The following is a 21,203-nucleotide window of genomic DNA, read 5'->3' on the forward strand; positions in this document are numbered from 1 at the left end:
CGGGCAGGACAGCTGCGAGGACACTGTCTCCGGGTAAAATAGAGCTACAGCGAACAAGTCTTCAGTTTGGACAAGTGAGAGCGCAATTTTTCCGGACATTCAGCTGTGATGCGCTCCCGATAGTGCCAGTCTGGACGGTTTCATTCAGGCTACAGGTAATCCCTCATTGGGAAACATCCTCCTCCTCCACCCCTACAGGATCTCTTTGTGACAAAGCCAGACTTTAGGTCTCTCCCTCATATGCTGATTTATAACTCAAACAGCTGTGGGCAAGGAGCTAATTTAGACTCATGAGTAAGCAAATCAGAATTGTTGCTGATCTGTCGCGGAATCACTGACAAGCAATATAGCAGAAGGCTGTCTCACATCTTTCCCTAATATCAGATATTACGTGGATTCATTTTGCACTTCTCTCTCCACAGTGAGAGTGTGTGTGTATCTTTTTTTTTTCTCGAGCAGCATTAGCTTTACTGATTTTTTTTCTGCTTTGGTCACAGTGCGACCACCTGCGATTGAAAACCGGCAAAGGCGGTGGCTGTCCAAGCGCACAGCGCTGAGGGAAGGGGAAAAAACCGGACAACACAACAAGCTGAGACTCCGAGCATCTGTGCAGCTACACCCCGCTAAACCCAATCACAACCAACCGCCTGGAAGGGATGTCGACCGCCGGGGAAGTGCCAGCTTTCTTTCAGAGGATGGGCTCCGAGAGCCCGGCCAGGCCCAGGCAGAAATTCTGTGGCGTGTTCTGTCCAGTGGAAGGCTCCTCGGACAGCAAGACGCTGGACTTTGATGCACTCTCGGCGTGCAGGGGCAGGAATGACGGGCGAGTCATTGACCGACAGACCGACATCTCCCAGCCGAGGAAGGTAGAGATAAGGGAGAGCACAGGGAAAGAGGCTCTGCAGAATCTCGATGATAAACGGGTAATTTTCTCCGATTTTGCATGCCGGTTGTGTATATTTTACACCTCTCTTTCCCAGTCTTCCTCCTTTTGTCTTTCTTTCTCTACATTTATCATTCCAGCTCTCATTTATTTCATCCAACATTCAGCTTTTTGCACACACCCGCGCCATTTTTCATCTACAATAGCATCAGTCACAGAGCCTTTGCCACTCAGCAGAGTTTGTTTAAGCATACACATCCAGTTTATGCCAGACAACTTGCCATGACTACATTTCCCAGAAAGCACTATGATGTAACAGAGTCGCTGGCCCTCAGTTAGAGGGCCCACCATGCAGAAATGCCAGAGGGAGTGGCTCTGTTAGTCAGAGTCCTTAACAGCACAGTGCAGCTGGCTGTTGGTGAAGGAAACACTGTTAACAGGTCTGCACGAGAAATAAAAAATATACACGTGTCATCTACCATGGCATGATTTAAATAGGAGGCACACCTTTGTGAACACATCAGCCTGGTTGCTTTTGCAAGGTGATCTAGGGTTGGATCATTGCAGCATTACTGCCCTTGAGATCTCTCGTTCTTTTAACAGCAGAACTGAGTTGATGGACAGGCTCAACCTGACCTGCATGACTTGCAGGAAAATCTATCACGTCTTTTACTGCTGCTTCAAGCAGTTATTCAGGTTTTAGTGATTGGTGGTCAACCCACATCTGTACTTCCTTTACTTAATACTCAAGCACTCAGGATGCTGTTAAAAGCTTTGGGCGTTGGTGTTGAGCCCTTTTATCATGTTACATATTGATCGGAAGCATTCGCCACACAACCCACTCCTTACTCTCTTCCATCTCTTCAAGTCATATATGATTAGTTAGTTGCTCTTCACTTTTCTGATGTGAGAGCTTACTTCACAAACACAGACTTCACAGACTTAATTGATGTGATCTTCAATATCAGTGATGTCATTATTACAGGAGATGCATTTCAGCGTCGCGTTCTTCAAAAGCAAGCTGACATTTTAGGACTGTGGTGGATAAAATGCAACACAACAGCGCTGCAGTGCATGTTTACTCAGCTATTGTGTGTAAATGTGGGTTTGCTGCACTCACAATTTCTAGTTTTACTTCTGCTCCACTCAATTTCAGAGGCACACACTGCACTTTGTAATCCACACCATTTATTGTACACTTATTGTAAAGTAAGCTTTACAGACTTAGTTAATAATATGTTAAGATAAAACTGTATTGAATTCATCTAAATGTACACTGTTTACTTTGATTTTTTTAGTTCTGATTTCCAGCTCCATATTTGAATCCATGGACTCTACTAGAGTAGCTTTGCACAAGTCACAATTTAGAATAATCCTTTTCTATCTCATATTAAACCTTTGTGCAGATCCTCTGTCTGAAACAAGGCATGTAACTCCCTTTAGCCTCCTTTTATACCAGCATTCCTCTGATTGGTGATCAGTGGTAAACAGAAGGTTTGAAGAGCAGGTAGGTGGAGCTGTTTGCCTAAGATCACCATATTTTGGATAACAACTCTCTATGATGTCATACGGAGCCAAGAGCATAAAAAACTGTCTGAAACATGTTGTTAGAGCAGTCTGAAGCCTGAGCTTTTGTCTCATGGGGATTACATGTACTTACATAACATGTGAAGTCATTATGTTAAGCTTGGCCCTCTTTAATATGGCTATTCAAATTAAGAAAATGAGAAAAAGAATAAGTAAAAACTGAATTTGTGACTGAATTGACAACTTTTACTGTGGTTTTACAGACATTTATATAACAAATGAACTTTACATAGCAATTTCTTGCCTTAAGGACTCTGTTTGCAGTTGTTTTTAATGCACCTTGGGCAATCTGATTACATGCGGATGGCTAAGAGGCATCACTGTTTACAACTGTTTATCACGCGTCTCCAAGGCTTCTGTACATATTTCACAACCGGCTTCATCACTTCCACTGGAAGGTTAAAGGACACTGTCCCTTTTGTCTCTCCCTTGCACATTAAGAAAACAAAGTAATGGTTATACCAGCTGTTGAGACTGGCAGCAAAATGTCATCCACGTCCATGGCAAGAAAAAAAAGAAACACCACATGCTGCACTAATGACATATTTTCCTGTTACGTTCTTGTCAGGGACACATCAAGACAAAAGCATCACAGACAACTTTGGTAAGTCCTGTGGCTGATCAGCTGCACATCATGATGGGAATCTACTGTTCCATAAAGAATCCTTATGCCAAGCGGAAGACCGTGGAGGCCATGCTTTAAGCGTATACACCAAATTTGGACCCTAACATTTGGATGTCACAGCAGAAGTCGAGGCTTATCAGTCAAGGCAACATTTTTTAATCTTCTATTGTTTAATTTTAGTAAGCCAAACTGTAGCTTTACCTTCCAGTTCTTAGCTGACAGAAGCAGCATGCAGCGTGGTCTTCTGCTTTAAAGTTTGATGCGTTCTTCTCAGATCTCTGATTTTTTTGTCTGTTTTTGGACTATTCTCTGTAAACCCCGGAGATGGGTTTGTGGGAGTGAGCAGTTTTCTTAATGCTGATACCATCCTGTCTGGCACCAACAATCATGCCTCATACAAAGTCACTTAAATCACCTTTCTTTCTCATCCCGATGCTCGGTTTGAACTTCAGCAGGTCATCTTGACCATGTCAACATGCCTCAGTGGGTTGACTTGCTGCCATGTAATCAGCTGATTATATATTTGAGTGAACAAGCAACCGAACAGGTTTACCTAATAAAGTGTCTAATGAGTGTATATTTGCTGCTGTCTACTTATAATCTTATTTCCCAGAATGCACTAAAAACTTTGGTCTTAAAGGAACTGTCAGTTCAAGTACATATATTTTTTTCTATTTATAAATAAGCACAAAACAAAATTTAACGGAGAACCTCTGAGTACAAAATATATCTGGTTAAGCTCAATTGACTACTTTTGGTAATCTTACACTGCTTTAGCCTGTTATAGATAAATAACAGTTAGCTGTGTAAATCTCGAGCATTTGCCAAACACACAAAAGGCCAAATTTCCATTCCCGTGATTCCAGTTTTACCCATTTCTCAAATAGTGCTGGAATCCCAACTTGTATTGAGGACCATTCAAGTTGATCAGAGCTGGAAACAGGTGAAATCACGTCACCCTGCCTGAGCCTGAGCTCTTGCTCGCTCTAATAACACCCCCACCTTCAGACAAACAGCAGATAATGTGAGGTAAGATGGCTGCTGGCTGTTTCTTCATTTGTTCCTTCGGTGGATGTTTGCAGGCTGCACTCCCTGCTTGCCTGCCTTCCCTAATCCGGCGAAAGCAATTGATGGCATTAGTGTGTTTCTCTGCTGTCAATGGAGCAGGGCGAGGCTCTGCGCATGCTCCGTGGGGTTCTTTTATTGGGAAGAGGCTCTCGAGCGGTCCCTCCCTCCCCTCTTGTCTGACTCCGTCTGGGAAGGAACGGTTTGGTGCATCGGCGGAGACCGGGAGGCTGCCAGGATCCGGAGTTGAGCGATAGTTTGATTCTTCACGTCTGTGGCCTCCTGCAGATCACCCGTGTCTGTGTAGTCTTCCCCCTATTTATCTTCATCACCATCATCCTCACTACAGCCCGGCAGCCAGCGGTAATCCGTCCCGTTTGCATTTCTAGCGGTCTGCGGCGCACACGAAACACCGGTGAAGATGTCTGGCTACCAAGGCAAAAAGAACATTCCCCGCATCACAGTGAGTGCTCGGGTGTTTTCACGTTTGGAGTGGCAGTGAGTGGGTCCAGCCTGGCTGGTGTGGGCCTGCGGGGTGTGTTTGCAGGATGTCACCGGGGCGGCATGGTCCCTGCGCCGCTGCGCTCCTCGACGATCCAGGGCAATGGCGCAAGAGTTGATCTCCTAAAAGAAATTCCAAAATAAAATAAAAGCGTTTTGTAGATGGTTTTCTGTTTCGCTGTGAGATCGAAAGCACACGAGGGTCGAGAAATCAGTGAGGCCAGCGATAGCGTGGTGAGGGTGAAATTTTCGTGTTTTTTTTTTTTTGCAGCATCTTTGCGACAAGTGCTTATGTCCGGATAAACCCGAGCTCTCGCTTTACATTAGACTATCCATTGTTTGTGCACATTCACGCCACCCCTGCATTTCTTCCTCCGTGCCATGCATGACAGTTGAGATTTCACGCTGGTGGTCTTTGTTAGACTGTGTCTGGTGGCCGGGTATCACTGCACACCAACTGGTGGAGCAAATGCTTCCCTGCATCCGCTCCACGGCTCAGTACCCGGCTGTTTCTTTTAACCTTAGCTTCTTTTCCTTTTTTAAAGCTATCCTTGATATATCTATCTATCTATATATATCTCACTCTATATATATATATAGATATATATATATATATAGATATATATAGCCGTTTAGAAGGCACAAAAGGCTTTAAGACACATTCAGTGTGTCATTGTGGAGCAGATTATTTCCCCGAATTCATAGCGAAGCTGCAGGGATGTGGTGCTTCAATGGAAAGTGGAGAATAGGGAGGGGAAGGGAGGGGAGCCAGGGAAGGGAGGGGACAGTGGGTCCTATTTCCTTCCATGCCTGTCTTTCAGCTGTGTAATGAGGGGAAGATGCATATAGGCAGAGCTGATCAGGGAGGAGGTCACTGCCTTTTCATCCTGATGTCAATGAGCTGATACAATGGTGAAGAGTGACCCAGAAGAGCCTGTTTGAAAGCCATACAGATGGATCTGCGCCTTCTAATTGTGGACTTACTAAACAAATCATTCAAGCAGCAGGATATGAAGCATCATTATCCTGTTATCTAGCAGGCCCACGCTCCCCAAAGGTGTCACCAAGCTAGGAAAACCTCTTCAGTCTGAGGAAATCATAGCACAAGCATGATTATGGTCACGGGTTGGCTCTGAGATATGTGCTGATTAGTAGATTATAAGAATTGTTTTATTCAATAAAGTTTTCTTTTGATCAGCTAATCGATTGATTGGAGCTTTCTCTGCCAGAGTTATTTCAGAGCCACCGCCTGACCCACATTATGCAGAGCTGTTTTTGTGTCATGGCCTTTTGTGTCATGGTAGCCAAAGCAAACTGTAATTGAAGTGTCTAACTGGTTGACTGTTCATGTAGCGCTCATCAACTTCAGATTTAAGTGGATAAACTGAAATAATAGTTCTTTAAAAGAGACACACATGTCTATGTATGTACACTGAAGCAGATCCACATCATGGAAAGATTGATGCTTAAGCTCAGGTTTCATATATATTTCTAGCAATAATATGAAAAATTCTCCTCTGTGTTAATATCATGCATTGCTTAGTGATAACTGGCAACCTCTCACGTGAATAATTTTCCTCAGTTCTCTCTCTTAACGGCTTGAGACACAGCAGACGGATGGTGGAAAGATCAGAGGATTAGTGGGTGTTGTAGTCAGACCTAACTGGATAGACTGTCTATTCTTAAACAGAGCATGAACGACATAAGAAATGAGTCAGAGACAGAGGGGATCTCTTGAAGATCTAGCAGAGTGATCAGAGGAGAATGTGAGGAAGATGTTACTGGAACTATAAACTGTAGATGCTGGAAAGTAGCATTCTGGTTGGTTCCCGTGGACCTGAAAAGGCATTATTGTGAGGCATGGATGACCTTATTAAACCAAAAAGACACTCAAGAGGAAATGAAGGTTACATTGAATTAAAACTAAACAACAAATGCTGAAGTAGATGCAAATGAGCCCCTTGCCTTCCACACCTTTCTTCATAGACCACTCAAATCAGTATGAATTACATATTTTACTGAATTTGAATATTTTCATTGAACTGGGTGGAGCACTGGGCTCCATAGAACAGTTTAGCCAGATGGACATGGGTCAGCTGCACAGACAGGGACAGACTTAGGGCGGCTCTCATCAAATATGAATGAACCTCTGCAAGTTCACCACCTGGACTTGGTGCTTCTGTGTGACTTCAGAACCAGATTCATACAACAAGATCATTGAAACTGAACAACTAGTCAAGCAGGGCTGACACTGTTTATTTATTTTTTTTAAATGTTATTAGCCATTAAATATGAATTTTGGAGTCTACAACATATCATCCACTCCTTCAATTTCTGATGGGTTTAAGCAGAGATGCTCAGACCACCTCTCCCAAGCACCGGCTCTAGCTTTACTAAAGCATTGCCAAGCCACCTGAGAGAGATAATATCTCCAGTGTGTCCTGGGTCTGCCCTGAGCTGGGATCTCTTACCAGTTGGACATGCCCACAAAACCTCACCTAGGAGGCACCCAGGAGTCTTTAAGATGCCCGAACCACCTCAAATTTAAAGACATTCTATCACTTTCTACAACTGGTATTGTCACAGTTGACAGTTTTGGTGGCAAAACAGTTAAATATTTAGTCCGTCAACAAGCTGTGTCATTTATTAGGAATGTGATCAATTTATGAAGTTCAAATGTGCTGATTTTGCAGTCTGTTCTCTGTTTTGTGTCACTGTGGACAGACTATATTTGGCCTTTAAACTGGTGCTTGAGCAGAACCTTTAATAGATGCTTATCACTCTTCATGCTGGCATTCGAAATATTAAACCCAGAGTCGATTCATCAGAAAACAAATGAACAGATTCAAAAAGAATCCCTGAAAAGAAAACCGGGGTAATGTTTGCACTTGAGATGCTGCAAGTGGAAAAATATTTTCTCATTTTTGCTTGATGAAAACATAACTGATTAGTAAGCAGAAAAAATGGTTCAATCAGTTACATTTCCTTTGATGCATTTATTGATTGATTGGCTCTTTCAGCTCTAGAATGAGGGTGAGTTATTTCAGTGAAGGCTATAAATACAGATAAAAGTAAATCAAGAACAAGAAGGCTGTTTAAATGCAGCTCCAGTGAATGAGGTAAAAATAGAGCGAGGCTATTATAAGACTGTCCTGGATTAAAGTCTCAGTGGCTACAATCCTCAGCAAATGAAGGATTATTAAGTAGCGTGCTACTGTAGCATACCTTTAGTAGAGCAGTGTCTCTGGTGACAGTGCAGTGCATGTGTAGTTACTTCAAACGTGGCTGGAGTGAGTTCACGCAGCTATCTCACCCTGCAACGCAGCCCGGAGTGCCTTCTCTTCACACAACACACTACGCTCCTAATCAGCCACCCACTGACTCAGCCTTGTTTTTTTTTCTTTTCTTCCCCCCCCCCCCCCCCCCCCCCCCGCCTCTCAGGATCATCCCGAATTCCCCCATTCATAAAGCCAGAAGTCAGGCAGACTGTACAGCGTGTATCAACTCTGCTGTTATTCAGCTTCTGAGCAGAGGGGAATGCTGTTGAGCAACAGTATCGCAGCTCCTCCGGCTGCGCTATGTCACAGGAAAAAGGTCAATGAGTGTATTCTTTTTGAAGTTTGAGATTAATTAAACAATTTTGTAGTCAAAGAGAAAGTTTACATTTAGTTTTGCATTTCAATTGGGAATTTAGGCTAGTTTAGTTACTATTTCAGTGGTAGGGGTTTAAGTTATGAGTTAGTGGAAAAAAGTTTTTAAGTCAAATTTTCAGAGAAATAGAGACTGTCATATTTTCATTTCCTGAGAAAGTGGGAGGATAACAGAGCAATTTAAGGGACTTTTCATACTAAATGAGCAAGTTTTAATAGCAACGGAGAGTGTTTTTATGGATTAAGAGGCTTAAACAATTAAAAACACGATGATCAGTCATCGTGAAAATAAAGTAAAAGTGGAATTTCTAGCATCAAAGGAAGAATCACATTCATCCAATGCATCAAGTGTGTTTTATAAATAAAACAGAAATGACTACTTAGAAAATTTTGTATCTATTTTTTCATGTCATTAATGTGCAGATGACTGTTTCTGGGAATTACTTTATTTCCTGTTTTGCACTTTATTTTGAAGGAGCAGAGTGTTTTCCCAGTGGTTGCCTGAACATGTATGGAGATGATTTTAGTAGCGGGCTGTTTTTTGACTAATCCAGGACAAATATAAATCATAATGCTGCATGTCTGACCTGGCAGCCTTCTCCACCTGACTTAACTGTTTCCAGGATATCTTCCATTTGGACAACAACATACAATGTTGCCGGGTTACGTCTAACACTGGCAGACGTTTTCACTGCACCCAAGCTGATTTTACCCTGATTTTATGAAAGTCAGCAGTTTGAGTACCCAGGCTCCTCTTCTCTTCCTGTGGAGGGTCTTAGTTTCCCTCCGTATGGTGCTGTGGCTGTGGTTTATTAATGTCAGGATTTCAATAATCGCAGCATTTGATTGATGTTGGTGATTTAACAAAACCATTACCTCTGCTTTCCATTATACCCAGTCTTTCTTTTTCTTAAGCACAATGTTTTACGTTATTAATAATACCTGTAAAAATTATAAGGATCTCTCATAACCTAATGAGAAGTATTATGTAAATCTACACTTCTCCTTAGCTTTGTAGAGCTTTTAATTCATTGTTTTTATGCCCCAAAGCACTGCAGAGTCCTCTACCCCTCTAACTAAATGAGAAAAAGGCCCATCTAGTGATCATCTGGTGAGTAAAGCATACATTTAGCAGCTAAACATAACAACAGAAACAACATTTCTGAAAAAATTGATTTTTAGACACAGGCTTTCCTGCTGTGCTGATAGTGTGACAGAGAACAAGACAGATTTTTACTAACCTGTCTGTTTTATACTTTTTTGTATTATTTTGCTGATGGCTAACCATGATACGCAGAGTTTACCAGCCTTGCTGGGACTTGTTTCTTGATCTCTTTCCATGTAAAATTCAGTTTTATTTAATCCAATGTGAATTCAGCTGATATACTTTAATGATATTTAGAAACAGAGTGTATGAGATATTCTAAAGTGATCCCTACTGGATGGAAAAACTGATCCCCAATATACACCTCGGGGTTAAAGTGCTAACAAAATGCCTGCAGATGGATAAAAATATGAGATATTTCTATGTTAGAGCTATTTAAAAATCTAATGCCAGCAATGTGTTAATAGCATGGATATTAAAAGATAATGGACATTGTCATCAATTGTTGGTTTTCGACACTGTTAAGCTTCAACATCAGTGTTTTGTCCATCACCATGTTGGGTTTTTTTGGAACTGGAAGTTACCTTATGGATCAAAGATTGGAGTCATCAAAAGGGTAAAAGATGAAAGTAGCTGCTGCGATGTCATCTATTGCAACCTTACTGGTTAATAATTTATGATTGTCAACAAGCGTGCTGCTTTATACCATATCAGTGTTGATGCATGATATGACCAATATTTACATAACAGATTTAATATGACCCCAAAAGATCTCATATACTTCTATAGAACTGGAAGTCTTTTCTAATGGCTTTCAGATAGAATCCATCCAGCTTCTACCACTTATCTAAGTCCAGGTTGTGGGGGCAGCAGTCTAATTAGAGAAACCCAGACCTCCCTCCCCCCCAGCAACCTCCTCCCCTTCAGCTGGTTCATATTAGTGTGGAGGAGTGGCTGTGCTACTCTTTGTCTCTTGTGAATGACCAAACTGCTCACTGTATCTCTAAGGGAGGTTATTTGTATGTGCGATCTCATTCTTTCGCTCAGTCACTACCCAGAGCTCGTGGCAAAGTACATTGAGGGTACATTGGTTAATTAGCCCTAACTAGACTTTCACTCAAGAAGATAAGTACAACCCCCCTCGCCCCAGAACTTCTGGTATCGTCAGTACATAATAGTGAGGGTTAATTTTATATTTATATTATTCAGGTATTACATTAAAAATGCTCGAAAAGGCACCAAATGCAAACACACACCCAGATAGATGATTTACAAAGAAACTCCTGCCACTCAGAGTTGTTATGAAGGAGGAAGGAATCCATAGAGGACAAAACTATATTTTGTACCCAGCTGCAAATGTGCACTTCAGTTCTCTAATATAGAAGTCTGTGGGGATTGACTCGAGCCTCAGGAGGCACAGAGAGGAACTGGAGTTGTTGTTTCAGCTCTGGACGTTGCCCCTTCCAGTCACAAGCTCTTATAGCTAAGGCAAAACAAATAAACATAAACAAAACATTAGACATATATTTCTAAATTATCCACACTTCACAGTAATTAAAGTTGCAGACAATCTCATAATATCTAAGGAAATAAATTTGTCTAAAACTGACACTTATCATTAACAAAAGACAGACAACACAGCAGGCTTCTGAGCTTCATTATCCCACAGTTTGAGTCACGTGTCCACTCCTGTTTTCTGGAGGGCTCAGTTTTTGGCTCTGTTGATACTGCGTCCCACTGCACTGCAGTTTTTTGGCATCTATCAGCAGATAGAAAAGGAGCCATGAACTGTTTGCCCCTTTGGTGTGGGTGGGACTTATTTATGCTCTGTCTCCATGCTCCGCCCACTATGCCGAAAGTATTACACTAGTCCAGGATGTTTTGTTTGAGGAAACAGAGGTGAAGGAGGTTGAGGAAAGTTACTGTGTTAAACAAAATATTCAGTGATTGTTTTTATAAGTGTCCTAATTACGTTACAGATCGGGGTTTTTTTGTGCTCATTGAACTGTTTTTGCCTTGTATGCAATCTCAGTAAGGTTGTAGGTTGTAGCCTGGAATGTAAACACAGTAGTTTAGTAACAGTGGGCCCATTGAGCTTTATCCACATCCTGTTTGTGAGCTCTGAAAAAGTTCCCACGAAGGAAAGGTCACTGTCATGCTTGGCACAGATCCAGTACAATCACACGCTCTGTCACACGACCCCTGCGAGCTTTAAAACAATTGAATTATATTAAAGCGCGGTTCTGGATTCAGGGACCCTAATTGTTCTGCAAATACAGCTCTATATTAAACAGCGCAATAGGTGCAATTTTGGAAGAAGGGCTGCAGTGTCTTGGCAAAGTTCAGTGAGTAATGTGATAATGACAGTCATGACGGGGCGCATGATGTAACGGCATATTTCAAAGCAGTTGTTGGGAGGAAAACGGGCCAGCAGCGGGCTGGAGCGAAGCCAGTCGCTCAACCAGAGCACTCTGTTCCACACAGATCGAAGATTACCACATGATCTATCTGCATTAGTTCCATCCTGCTGTCAGAGTGTGGCCACACCTTTCACATGACAACTGCAAAGCATTTTCCAGAAGCTGCTGCAGTCAGCTGAAGTTGTTTTACTGTGTAATTTACTCCATTCTATATTTCATCCAGAAGAATGCGGGGTATTGCTAATATGTGAAATGTTAGTACACATGTGAGGAAAAAATTGCTTCAAAAGCAGTCATAAGGAAATTTGGATAGGTATGTATATCTGAGATCATTGTGTGAGGACTTTGTTTTTTCCTTTTCAGGGGTACTACTGTACATGGAAAAGGGTTTAAAGCTTTTGTGGCTCCTGAGGGAACTGCAAATCTGATGGACATCACTTGAGTCAGTGGCCGTCAAAGCTGAAGACTATGAAACTGAAATTATTGGGCAGCCATCTTGAGGCTGCATTTACCTCTGCTAGTAAAAAACAGCTGAGGTCCCTCACACTGGGGTCTGGTTATGAATGGCATTGTTGGTCCCAGTCAAAATTTTCCCCCTGCAACAGCACTAAAGTAATGCAAAAGAAGTGCATATTTATGGAGCGTTTCTTTGCAACATCCATCATTTATTTAATCATTAGTGATTAATCTGTTTATATTTTTAGGACTTTCCTGTAGTAAATATTGAATGTTGGTCATTAAAACCACCAAATAGACCAACTTAGTCTGTTTACATACTAAGCTAAAAGATATTCAGTTAAATTATTTTTTTTTAAGTGAGCTAAATAAGTTTGCGTTATTTCTACATATGTGGCTGTGTTATATAAACAACCTGAAAAAGTATTAGGTAATATTTTACAGAGCTGGCTTATGGTTTGTGCTGCCTGCAGCACAGCAGTTGTCCTCTGGGCTGGAGCTGCTGGCCTGGCAGCAGCCAGTGGCAGCGCCTCAAACAGAGCAGCCTTTGTTAGAAGGGGGAACGCTGGAGCCCTTGTGACATAGCTGCCACTCCCTTTCTTGGAGAGAGGGCCAGGGCCTCCCCGGGGTGGCTCGAAGGAGGGACTGTGGAGGTGGTAGACTCCCCCCTCCTCCCCGTCCTCTCTCCAGCATAGAGACAAGTGGCACAGCAGCAGGCATGGATGATTGATTACACGCTCCGTGGCCTGATTGGTTCTCTCTCACGTCTGTTTGTGCGATAATTCGACCACATGAAGGGGGCAGATGGGTGTGTCTGGAGGCGGGCTGCTGTCTTTATTGTCCGAGCAGTGAATGATTTCCCTAATTTTGCTTTTAAAGCAAAGATCAAGTGATCCACCAGTGAGAGGAGCGGTGATGAAAATGCACTGGGCCCTCTGTTTGCTCTCAGCACAAGGATCTAGAAGTTTGTTGTTCTTCTTAATTCGGAGACAATGCTTTGTGTACTGCAGATGTTCACTAATCCCATTTTAAAGCAACCTCCTTAGATTAACGCCTTTTCTTTGTCCTTATTCATCTTCTTTCCACAGTGTCTTTCCACCGCCAGTCTGACATAAACAGTGTCACAGTGAAAACATCCACACACAAAAAAAACGTGGTGCTGGTCCAAACATCCCAGCTCTTAATACTCTTTTACCCCTTGCCCCTCTAATCGGCAACCCCCACCGGATCAGTGTGTTAGAGTATTAAGAGTGTGTACAGTGTGTTTACAGATATCTGTATGCGTGTGTGTTTGCAGAATAGGAAAGCCAGTGTCAGCTGAGAGACATTGCACAGCCATGTGTTCCTTATCAGACGGCAGCCTAAAAAGGCCAAGCAGAGCCAGTATTTATGTTTTGCTGTGATTGTTGCCAATCCACTCCTTGAAGTGACATTTCCCAAAACGTCTTTCATCAAATGCCCTTAATCCAGCATCCAGTTGAGCCAAATCGGATACTCACCCTTGTAAGCGTATTTTTATAGGCGGCTATAAATCCATGTCTTTTACAGGGTTGTTATTCCCACAGATTAACTCAAGCTGTTTTTTAAACAAAAATGTGCAGCAACTCACCTTCTTTATTGTTTTCCAGAGCGACCGTCTCCTGATCAAAGGGGCCAAGATTGTGAATGATGACCAGTCCTTCTGTGCCGACATCTATATGGAGGATGGAGTCATCAAGTGAGTTTTCCTTTAAGCTGCCGGCAGTTTATTAAAAACACAACTTCTACCACGTTCATGTTTGAAGCTCTCTGCTGAATCACTACAAACTAACTAAGGGCCTCCTCTGCAGCAAGTAGAGTTTACTACTCATCTCACCATAATCTCACTATAATATACAATTACCTCCAAATAGCACCACAAATAATACATTCTTCTTGCAGAGTGAAAAGTAAACTTGTCATTATTGCCATATAAAATCTTCAGTGTTTAATGTCAAAGCTACCAATAAATGAAACCAGCACTGCCATACTACAATTCTGATCACTTTTTTAGCTTGTCATTATAACTTTTCTGTAAATTCGTTAGGTTAATCGACATGAAACCGAGCTGTTTTAGTGCCAAAAGTGACTGAGTAGGATGATTTATTTATGATGATGAGCTCTAGCAATGCAGGACAGATATTTTTCTCAAGTCTGGCTTTTATCAGACGGCCCTGGAGAAAGCTGACAATGCAGTCAGTTTTTAGTTTTGACTGCGTTTGCTATACAAAACAGGAAAAGTTGTGAGTAAGAAGTTAATTACTTTTTTGCAGAGCATAATGGAAACTGCCACAAAGAAAATGATGAGCATTGATACATACTCAAAAACGACTACCCTAACCCATAAGTATATGAAACCACTAATTACTAAAAAATAGTAAATGTAATTAATGAAATTAAAATGACTAATGCATTTGTAATTCTACTTTCTAAAATGACTAAGGATGGTGTAATCAGCAGTTTAAATGTTGCTTTTCTCTTTAACTCAGACAAATCGGGGAAAACCTCATTGTGCCCGGTGGGGTGAAAACCATCGATGCCCATGGTCGGATGCTGATGCCCGGTGGCATCGATGTGCACACTCGTTTCCAGATGCCCGATCGGGGCATGACCGCCGCTGATGACTTCTACCAGGGCACCAAGGCGGCGCTGGCCGGAGGCACCACCATGATCAGTGAGTTGCTGAGCACAAAACCCCTGCTGTCTGCAACAGAAGATTCAGAAATGGGTTAAAGTTGGTGTCTAAAAGCTTTGTGTGAGTGAAAGGAAGCTGAGTGCGGTGTCCGTGGTGGGTTTTCCCCGCAGTGATTCTTCATTTACTGATTGGCCCTAATTGAACATGTCTTAATGAGAACAGGAAGCGTGCCAGGCCTGCTCATGAGCAAGCCAAAATATGAACCCATCCATCTGGTCTGAGCACTCTGAGCCATGAGGTGCTGATTGCTGAACATACTGTGTCAGGAAGTTTCCAAAGAGACAGACAGACTCTGTAGTTTGTTTGCTATTATTTTATACACCCTGTTTATGTAATTTTGGCCTGTTGTTGTTGTAGTAGTAGTATTCTGAATTTCTTAATGGTGCATGCAAAGCCTAGATTTTCTTCTCCTTGGGCTCGTTTCCCTTGCACTTCAAAGTCGTTAAGCTCAAGTTAAGAGTTTAAGCATTAGTTGAAAACTTGTCCACAGGAATTTCTTTCTACTTCCTTTGAGTTACCATCTATCTGTAGTTTTGTTATGGCTTGGTTTGTCCTAGACATCGTTTTTAAACAGGGCATTGGAGTCAGTTTCAAGTTGTACCCAGATTTTTTTTAAAAACCCAAACTCTTACCCTGTGTTTTATCAGTGATTTTTTTTTTCTAACAAAATATCGTAAATATAATGTAACAGCAAATCTTGGTTCTTACATTGGTTTAATGATAATGTTATTTTTAAATTTACATACAAATATAACGAGTTGACGTAATGAGCAAAGAAAACAAAGCTAAATGAAAACTTGAACTGTAAATGTCACACTGGCCCTTCCTCTGCTGACTCAACAGGAACACCATCCTCCTCCTGGCAGCAAAACATACTCACACTGCATGCCTTTTTTACCCCAAGCTAAAAGCCGATTGCTGCAGCTCCTCTTAGGGGTGTGTAACATCCTGCAGCCTGGTGACACTTGCCAAATAGAGATGATTTCTATAATGAAATGCTCTATTCAATGTAGTTTAGGCTTAATTAAAGGCATCTGTATCCAATCTTAACTACAGACTACATATAAAAGGTACATTTTAGCCACCTTGACACCACTCACTCACTGGTAATAGTCATGTTAGGTTGTTGGGTTTTTCTTGGAGCCAGTAGGGACAACGTTTTGGAGGGATTTGTGATGTTATTAGTTAGCAGGGCTTTCACACAATAGATACCTGCTAAATTGTAAATATAATAGTATTAGAATTTCACTCACCAAAACTCAAACATAGACTTCTTATATTGACCTTGTGAGCGTTGTTAAATTTAAACGCGAGTTAAAAAAAATTCTATTAATTCACTTTTATTCATATCGTGCCAAATCAGAAAAACAGTTTCCTCAAGGGGCCTTATATTATATGGTAAAGACTATAATAATACAGAGAAAATCCCAACAATCAAACAACCCCCATCAGTAAACACTTGGCGACAGTGGGAAGGAAAAACTCCCTTATAACAGGAAGAAACCTGCGGCAGGACTAGGCTCAAGGAGGGTTAGCCATCTGCTGTGACCATTTGTGGATGAGAGGAGGAACACAGGACCTTACAAAGACATTCAGTCTACAAACATATGTATCAAAGAGGATAAATAGCAAATGTAAAGTTGGGCATTTTAGCATTGAACTCTATTAAGAATGTGTTTTGGGGCCAGCCTAAAGTGGCCACTTCAGGAACTGCAGTTTCTGCATTCACTGTTTAGCCCTGGAGCCCTGAAAGGTTTCTAATCAGACACGTTTCATACAGTTTCAGGTCTGACTCTGGTGTGTATATATGATCATTTTTAAAAATCAGTTTGTTCCACATGTTCATACAGCCAGGCGTGAAATACATCATTGTCCATTAGGCCTAGATACAACATAACATAAAAAATAGATAAAATACAAGACAGCAGAGTTCCTGTATTTGTGTAGCTGTTTAACCGTGTGTGTGTGTGTGTGTGCGTCTAGTTGACCATGTGCTACCTGAGCCTGGCACCAGCCTTATGTCAGCCTTCGAGCAGTGGCGTGAATGGGCCGACAGCAAGTCCTGCTGCGATTACTCTCTGCATATCGACATTACCGAGTGGCACAAGGGAATCCAGGAAGAGATGGAGACGCTTGTGAAGGATCACGGTACGTCTCACATACCCACAGTCATGTTTGATTATCTTGAATTAAAGATTTGCACGTTGGGAAAGTGATTGGAAAAATTAATATTTAGATCTGTTCGATGCAAAAAGATTAACATCAGTCAGTATCAGTCCTGTAACCTGAGTGCAGCAGCCTGCACGTGATGCATTTAATGCAACTTTTTAGAATGAAAGCATCAGAAAGAGACACTTTTTAGCAAGACAGATGCAAAATCCCACAATAAAGGGACTTATTTTACACAATAGTTTGCTTGCATTCAAATGAATTAGGGTTCATCATCTACCAAGGAACTTCGTATTTAAGTTGGTTAATGATTAGTATTTTTTTCTGCTTTAAACCTTTCAGGTGTCAACTCTTTCCTGGTCTACCTGGCTTATAAGGATATTTTCCAGCTTACTGATGCTCAGGTAGGTTGTCACTGAATTTTTCAGCATATTCTGTATTGTGCTACACTAAATTGAATTATGCTACAGCCCTTCTGTACAAACTTTTTTAGCTTAATGGCTGTTTATACTTACAGTGGTGATATTAGATATACTGTTGTCCGATCGCCAGGGCAACAAACAGGCATTAAGTCAGTGTGCCCCAGGGCAGCTGTGGCTACAATGTAGCTTGCCATTGCCAGTGTGTGAATGGGTGAATGACTGAATGTAGTGTAAAGTGCTATACAAATGCAGGCCATTTACGATTTTACCATTTACCAAGTATTAACCTAAAGAGGAAGAGAAAGAGATTGAAAGCCTACAGTAAATCTGATCTAATACTATCATAAAAGTCATATCCTACTCTTGATTTTGGCTCACGCGCTCACTCTACAGCGTGACTTACTGTGTGAGTCTGTTTGTCTTGGCTAGGCTTCCCCTTGTGCTGATTTTCCTGTGTGTTTGTCTTTGGAGAGCGACAGGATAATGAAAGCCACAAACTCTCTTTCTGACTGAAAATGAATTAATCCCACATGAAAGCAGCTTTGAAACAGATCTGTGATGATCTTTGCACCTGTGTGAGGAATGCTGGCAGTTGGGTGCAGCCAGAGTTTATTATTTTCTCTTCCGTGTCAAACTCTGACGGCTTTTCATTGTTGCATGTTTAGCAGTCCTGGTTGGGGGGATAATGACTCGTTCAGCACCACAGTTTTTCTTCTGTCTGTGAACTCGCTGCCCGCTCGCTTTCCTAAACTTCGGACTGTCGGAGACTCGCTAATAAAGATTACTACACAATCAGTTACCCACAACTGATAGTGGAAAAAAGAGCTTATGTTTGCTAAAATTACTCAATTATAGACTTTAAATCCATCTTTTAAACCAAATAAATACTAGGGTAGACTAAATGTTAGCCCTTTTTCCAATTAGTCACATTCATTCAGACAAAGACATTGTCTGAATGACCCACTGACTTAAAAAGAAAAGATTTTTCCAATATATCACTGCTGGAAATCAAAAAAACAAACAAAACATGCTGTGAGTTCCTCTTCATCTAAAACAATTGATACAAGTAGACTTTAGGTCTGTGCTGGAGTTCAAAATTTTACTGTCTTTGTCTTTGCTGCAGGTGTATGAGGTTTTCAGTGTGATCCGCGATCTGGGAGCCATCGCCCAGGTTCACGCTGAGAATGGTGACATCGTAGCTGAGGTATAACTCTTCATACCATAACAAGATGCCATTTGGAGATGAACAGACATTATTTTTCTGCAGGATTTTTGCATTAAATGGAATCTTAACGCTCTAAGCCTTGAGGGTTATGAGATACCGCTTGAAAGCTGGACGTTGAGCTCAAAGACTGTGACACATCAGTTTCTTCTCAGTTGTGATGAAATGTTCAGTGCTAAGCTCTTAATAGCCAACAGATGAGGATAGATATTCTCAGAGCTGCTTAGTTTTCACTGCCAAAGCCAGTCATGACAAACATTCGTCCACCTGCACATGACTCAACATCTCGTATTTCCCAATGCGCTTTGTGTGTGCTCATGTTCGATTGCGTGTGTTTAGGAGCAGCGCAGGATGCTGGAGCAGGGGATCACTGGGCCTGAAGGACACGTGCTGAGCCGCCCCGAGGAGGTGAGTCACAGCTACAACTCTGTGAAATGTTGCTTTGACTTTGAGGAAAGCGTATCGGTTCATCTCCAAGTTGTTGGGGTTTTTTCGCAGTAGGGGATGTGACCTTTACGGGCTTCAGCGCTGCTGTGTCTGAATCGTTGAAAGTTTTACCTTGAGGCTCTGGATTTTTCACTTCTTTATAATCTTCGTAACTTTCTCCTTTTCCCATGATGAATGTGGATAATCACGCCCTAAAGCCACTTTAATTGAGTACATCCTCCCTGCATAAATCAGTGTTATTTGAAAAATCAGTTCCTCAGTTTTTCTTCTTAAGGTTTTCTGTATTTTTCTAATTATCATCTGATGAAGGCAGTGATTTCTTAGGGGCCTTAGGGGGATAAAGCACAAGTTAAATTGCCATGGCAGTGCTGCTCCTGCTCAGGTTAATCAAATCTTGACCATTTTCCATGGTCATACATGGAAAAAAATACCTTGAAATGTTGCAATAAATTGACCTAGCAAATTTTAAATTCCATGTTGCTTTTCACCTCGGAACATTTTCTCTGTCAGAAAACGTCTCCCTTCAGTGTTTAACCTTGTTGTACCTGCGTTGATGTGCAAGGAGAACAGTTTTTAAAGAAATAGTTTGTTCTTGCCAAGAGTTAATGAGAATATGAGTTAAATATGAAGCCACAGCTCGCTGCTGAATACTTAAGATATTTACTTAATATTTAGCTTAAATTGATTCACCTCATTTATTAATTTTATATACTATATATAAATTATTTACCTTTATAAATACATGTGATATCTAAAACACCAGGGCTTTGACATATTGCTGTGCACACACTAAAATGACAAAGACTGAAATGAAGAAGAGAGGAATAAGAAAGGTCATCACCTCCATCTATTAAAGTGAACTCTTCTGTATTCCAGGTGGAGGCGGAGGCCGTTAACCGCTCTGTGACTGTAGCCAACCAGACCAACTGCCCGCTGTATGTCACCAAGGTGATGAGCAAGAGCGCTTCTGATGTCATCGCTCAGGCCAGGAAGAAGGGTGAGAACTAAGATAAAGATACTGCCCATTGTCAGAGAGGAAAAAGACAATGTGTTAGTGGATTTTTACAATAATATGAAACTACTAAATTAAATTTAAGCCCAATTTTATGTTATGATTAAGATTAATTATAGAGTAGACTTCACAGAAAACGGTAAAATAAACACAGATAAGTACAAATAGATGCAATGAAGCTTTTGCGTGAGTTCGCATGACATGCACGTGAAGAACATAGGATCTCATGCTATGATGGGACTTGTCTTTATAGGCACTGTTGTCTATGGAGAGCCAATCACTGCAAGTCTGGGAACAGACGGTTCACACTATTGGAGCAAGAATTGGGCCAAAGCGGCTGCTTACGTCACCTCTCCTCCACTGAGCCCTGACCCGACCACACCAGACTATCTCAACTCCCTGCTCTCCTGGTAATTGGATACAAGCACATTAGAGGCAAAGTTAAAAAGAAAATGTCAGCAGTGCTTTTTGTCTGAGCATGACACAGTCCTGTCTGTCTTTTTTGTACTAAACTTATTACATAGTGGAGACCTTCAAGTGACAGGAAGTGCACATTGTCCCTTTAACACTGCCCAGCGTGCTGTGGGCAAAGATGACTTCAGCTTGATTCCTGAGGGTGTGAATGGCACTGAGGAGAGGATGTCTATCATCTGGGACAAGTGTGTGGTGAGTAGATTTTGCTTTTGGGTGGGGTTCACAAGACCCTGTGCAGTCCTGTGAAAACTCCCCATGATTCAGTAGCTTGTAGAACCACCTTTAGCAGCAATAACTTGAGGTAATCATTTTCTGTATGACTTCAGTCTCTCACATCATTATAGAAGTCTTTAGGCCAAGTTTGCTTCAGTTCATTGAGGTTTGCAGAAATTTCTTTATGACGATGGTGGGATTGTGTTAACACTCACCTGAAAGCTCCAGACCAGCAAACT

At 41.6% G+C, this 21,203-nt stretch overlaps 1 protein-coding gene across 3 annotated transcripts in view; it reads left to right on the forward strand.

Annotated features, from left to right (window-relative positions):
* The first annotated feature begins 311 nt into the window (after positions 1-311).
* dpysl2b (dihydropyrimidinase like 2b) overlaps positions 312-21,203 on the forward strand; it is a 31,714-nt gene continuing 10,822 nt past the window's right edge. The window contains exons 1-10 of one of the 3 annotated variants that reach the window (XM_006795630.3): positions 312-923; positions 13,921-14,009; positions 14,800-14,984; positions 16,989-17,153; positions 17,517-17,578; positions 18,720-18,800; positions 19,158-19,226; positions 20,142-20,262; positions 20,531-20,687; positions 20,802-20,943. In XM_006795630.3, coding sequence (XP_006795693.1) covers positions 657-923; positions 13,921-14,009; positions 14,800-14,984; positions 16,989-17,153; positions 17,517-17,578; positions 18,720-18,800; positions 19,158-19,226; positions 20,142-20,262; positions 20,531-20,687; positions 20,802-20,943 — 1,338 coding nt within the window. In that variant the 5' untranslated portion in view covers positions 312-656. Of the gene's footprint in view, positions 924-4,286; positions 4,624-9,309; positions 9,423-13,920; positions 14,010-14,799; positions 14,985-16,988; positions 17,154-17,516; positions 17,579-18,719; positions 18,801-19,157; positions 19,227-20,141; positions 20,263-20,530; positions 20,688-20,801; positions 20,944-21,203 lie in introns of those variants that run through there. The other 2 variants (XM_006795631.3, XM_006795632.3) reach the window with 2 other exon arrangements.

This window comes from Neolamprologus brichardi, chromosome 7, assembly GCF_056152115.1.
Source record: "Neolamprologus brichardi isolate AB-2024 chromosome 7, ASM5615211v1, whole genome shotgun sequence".
Lineage (NCBI taxonomy): Eukaryota > Metazoa > Chordata > Actinopteri > Cichliformes > Cichlidae > Neolamprologus > Neolamprologus brichardi.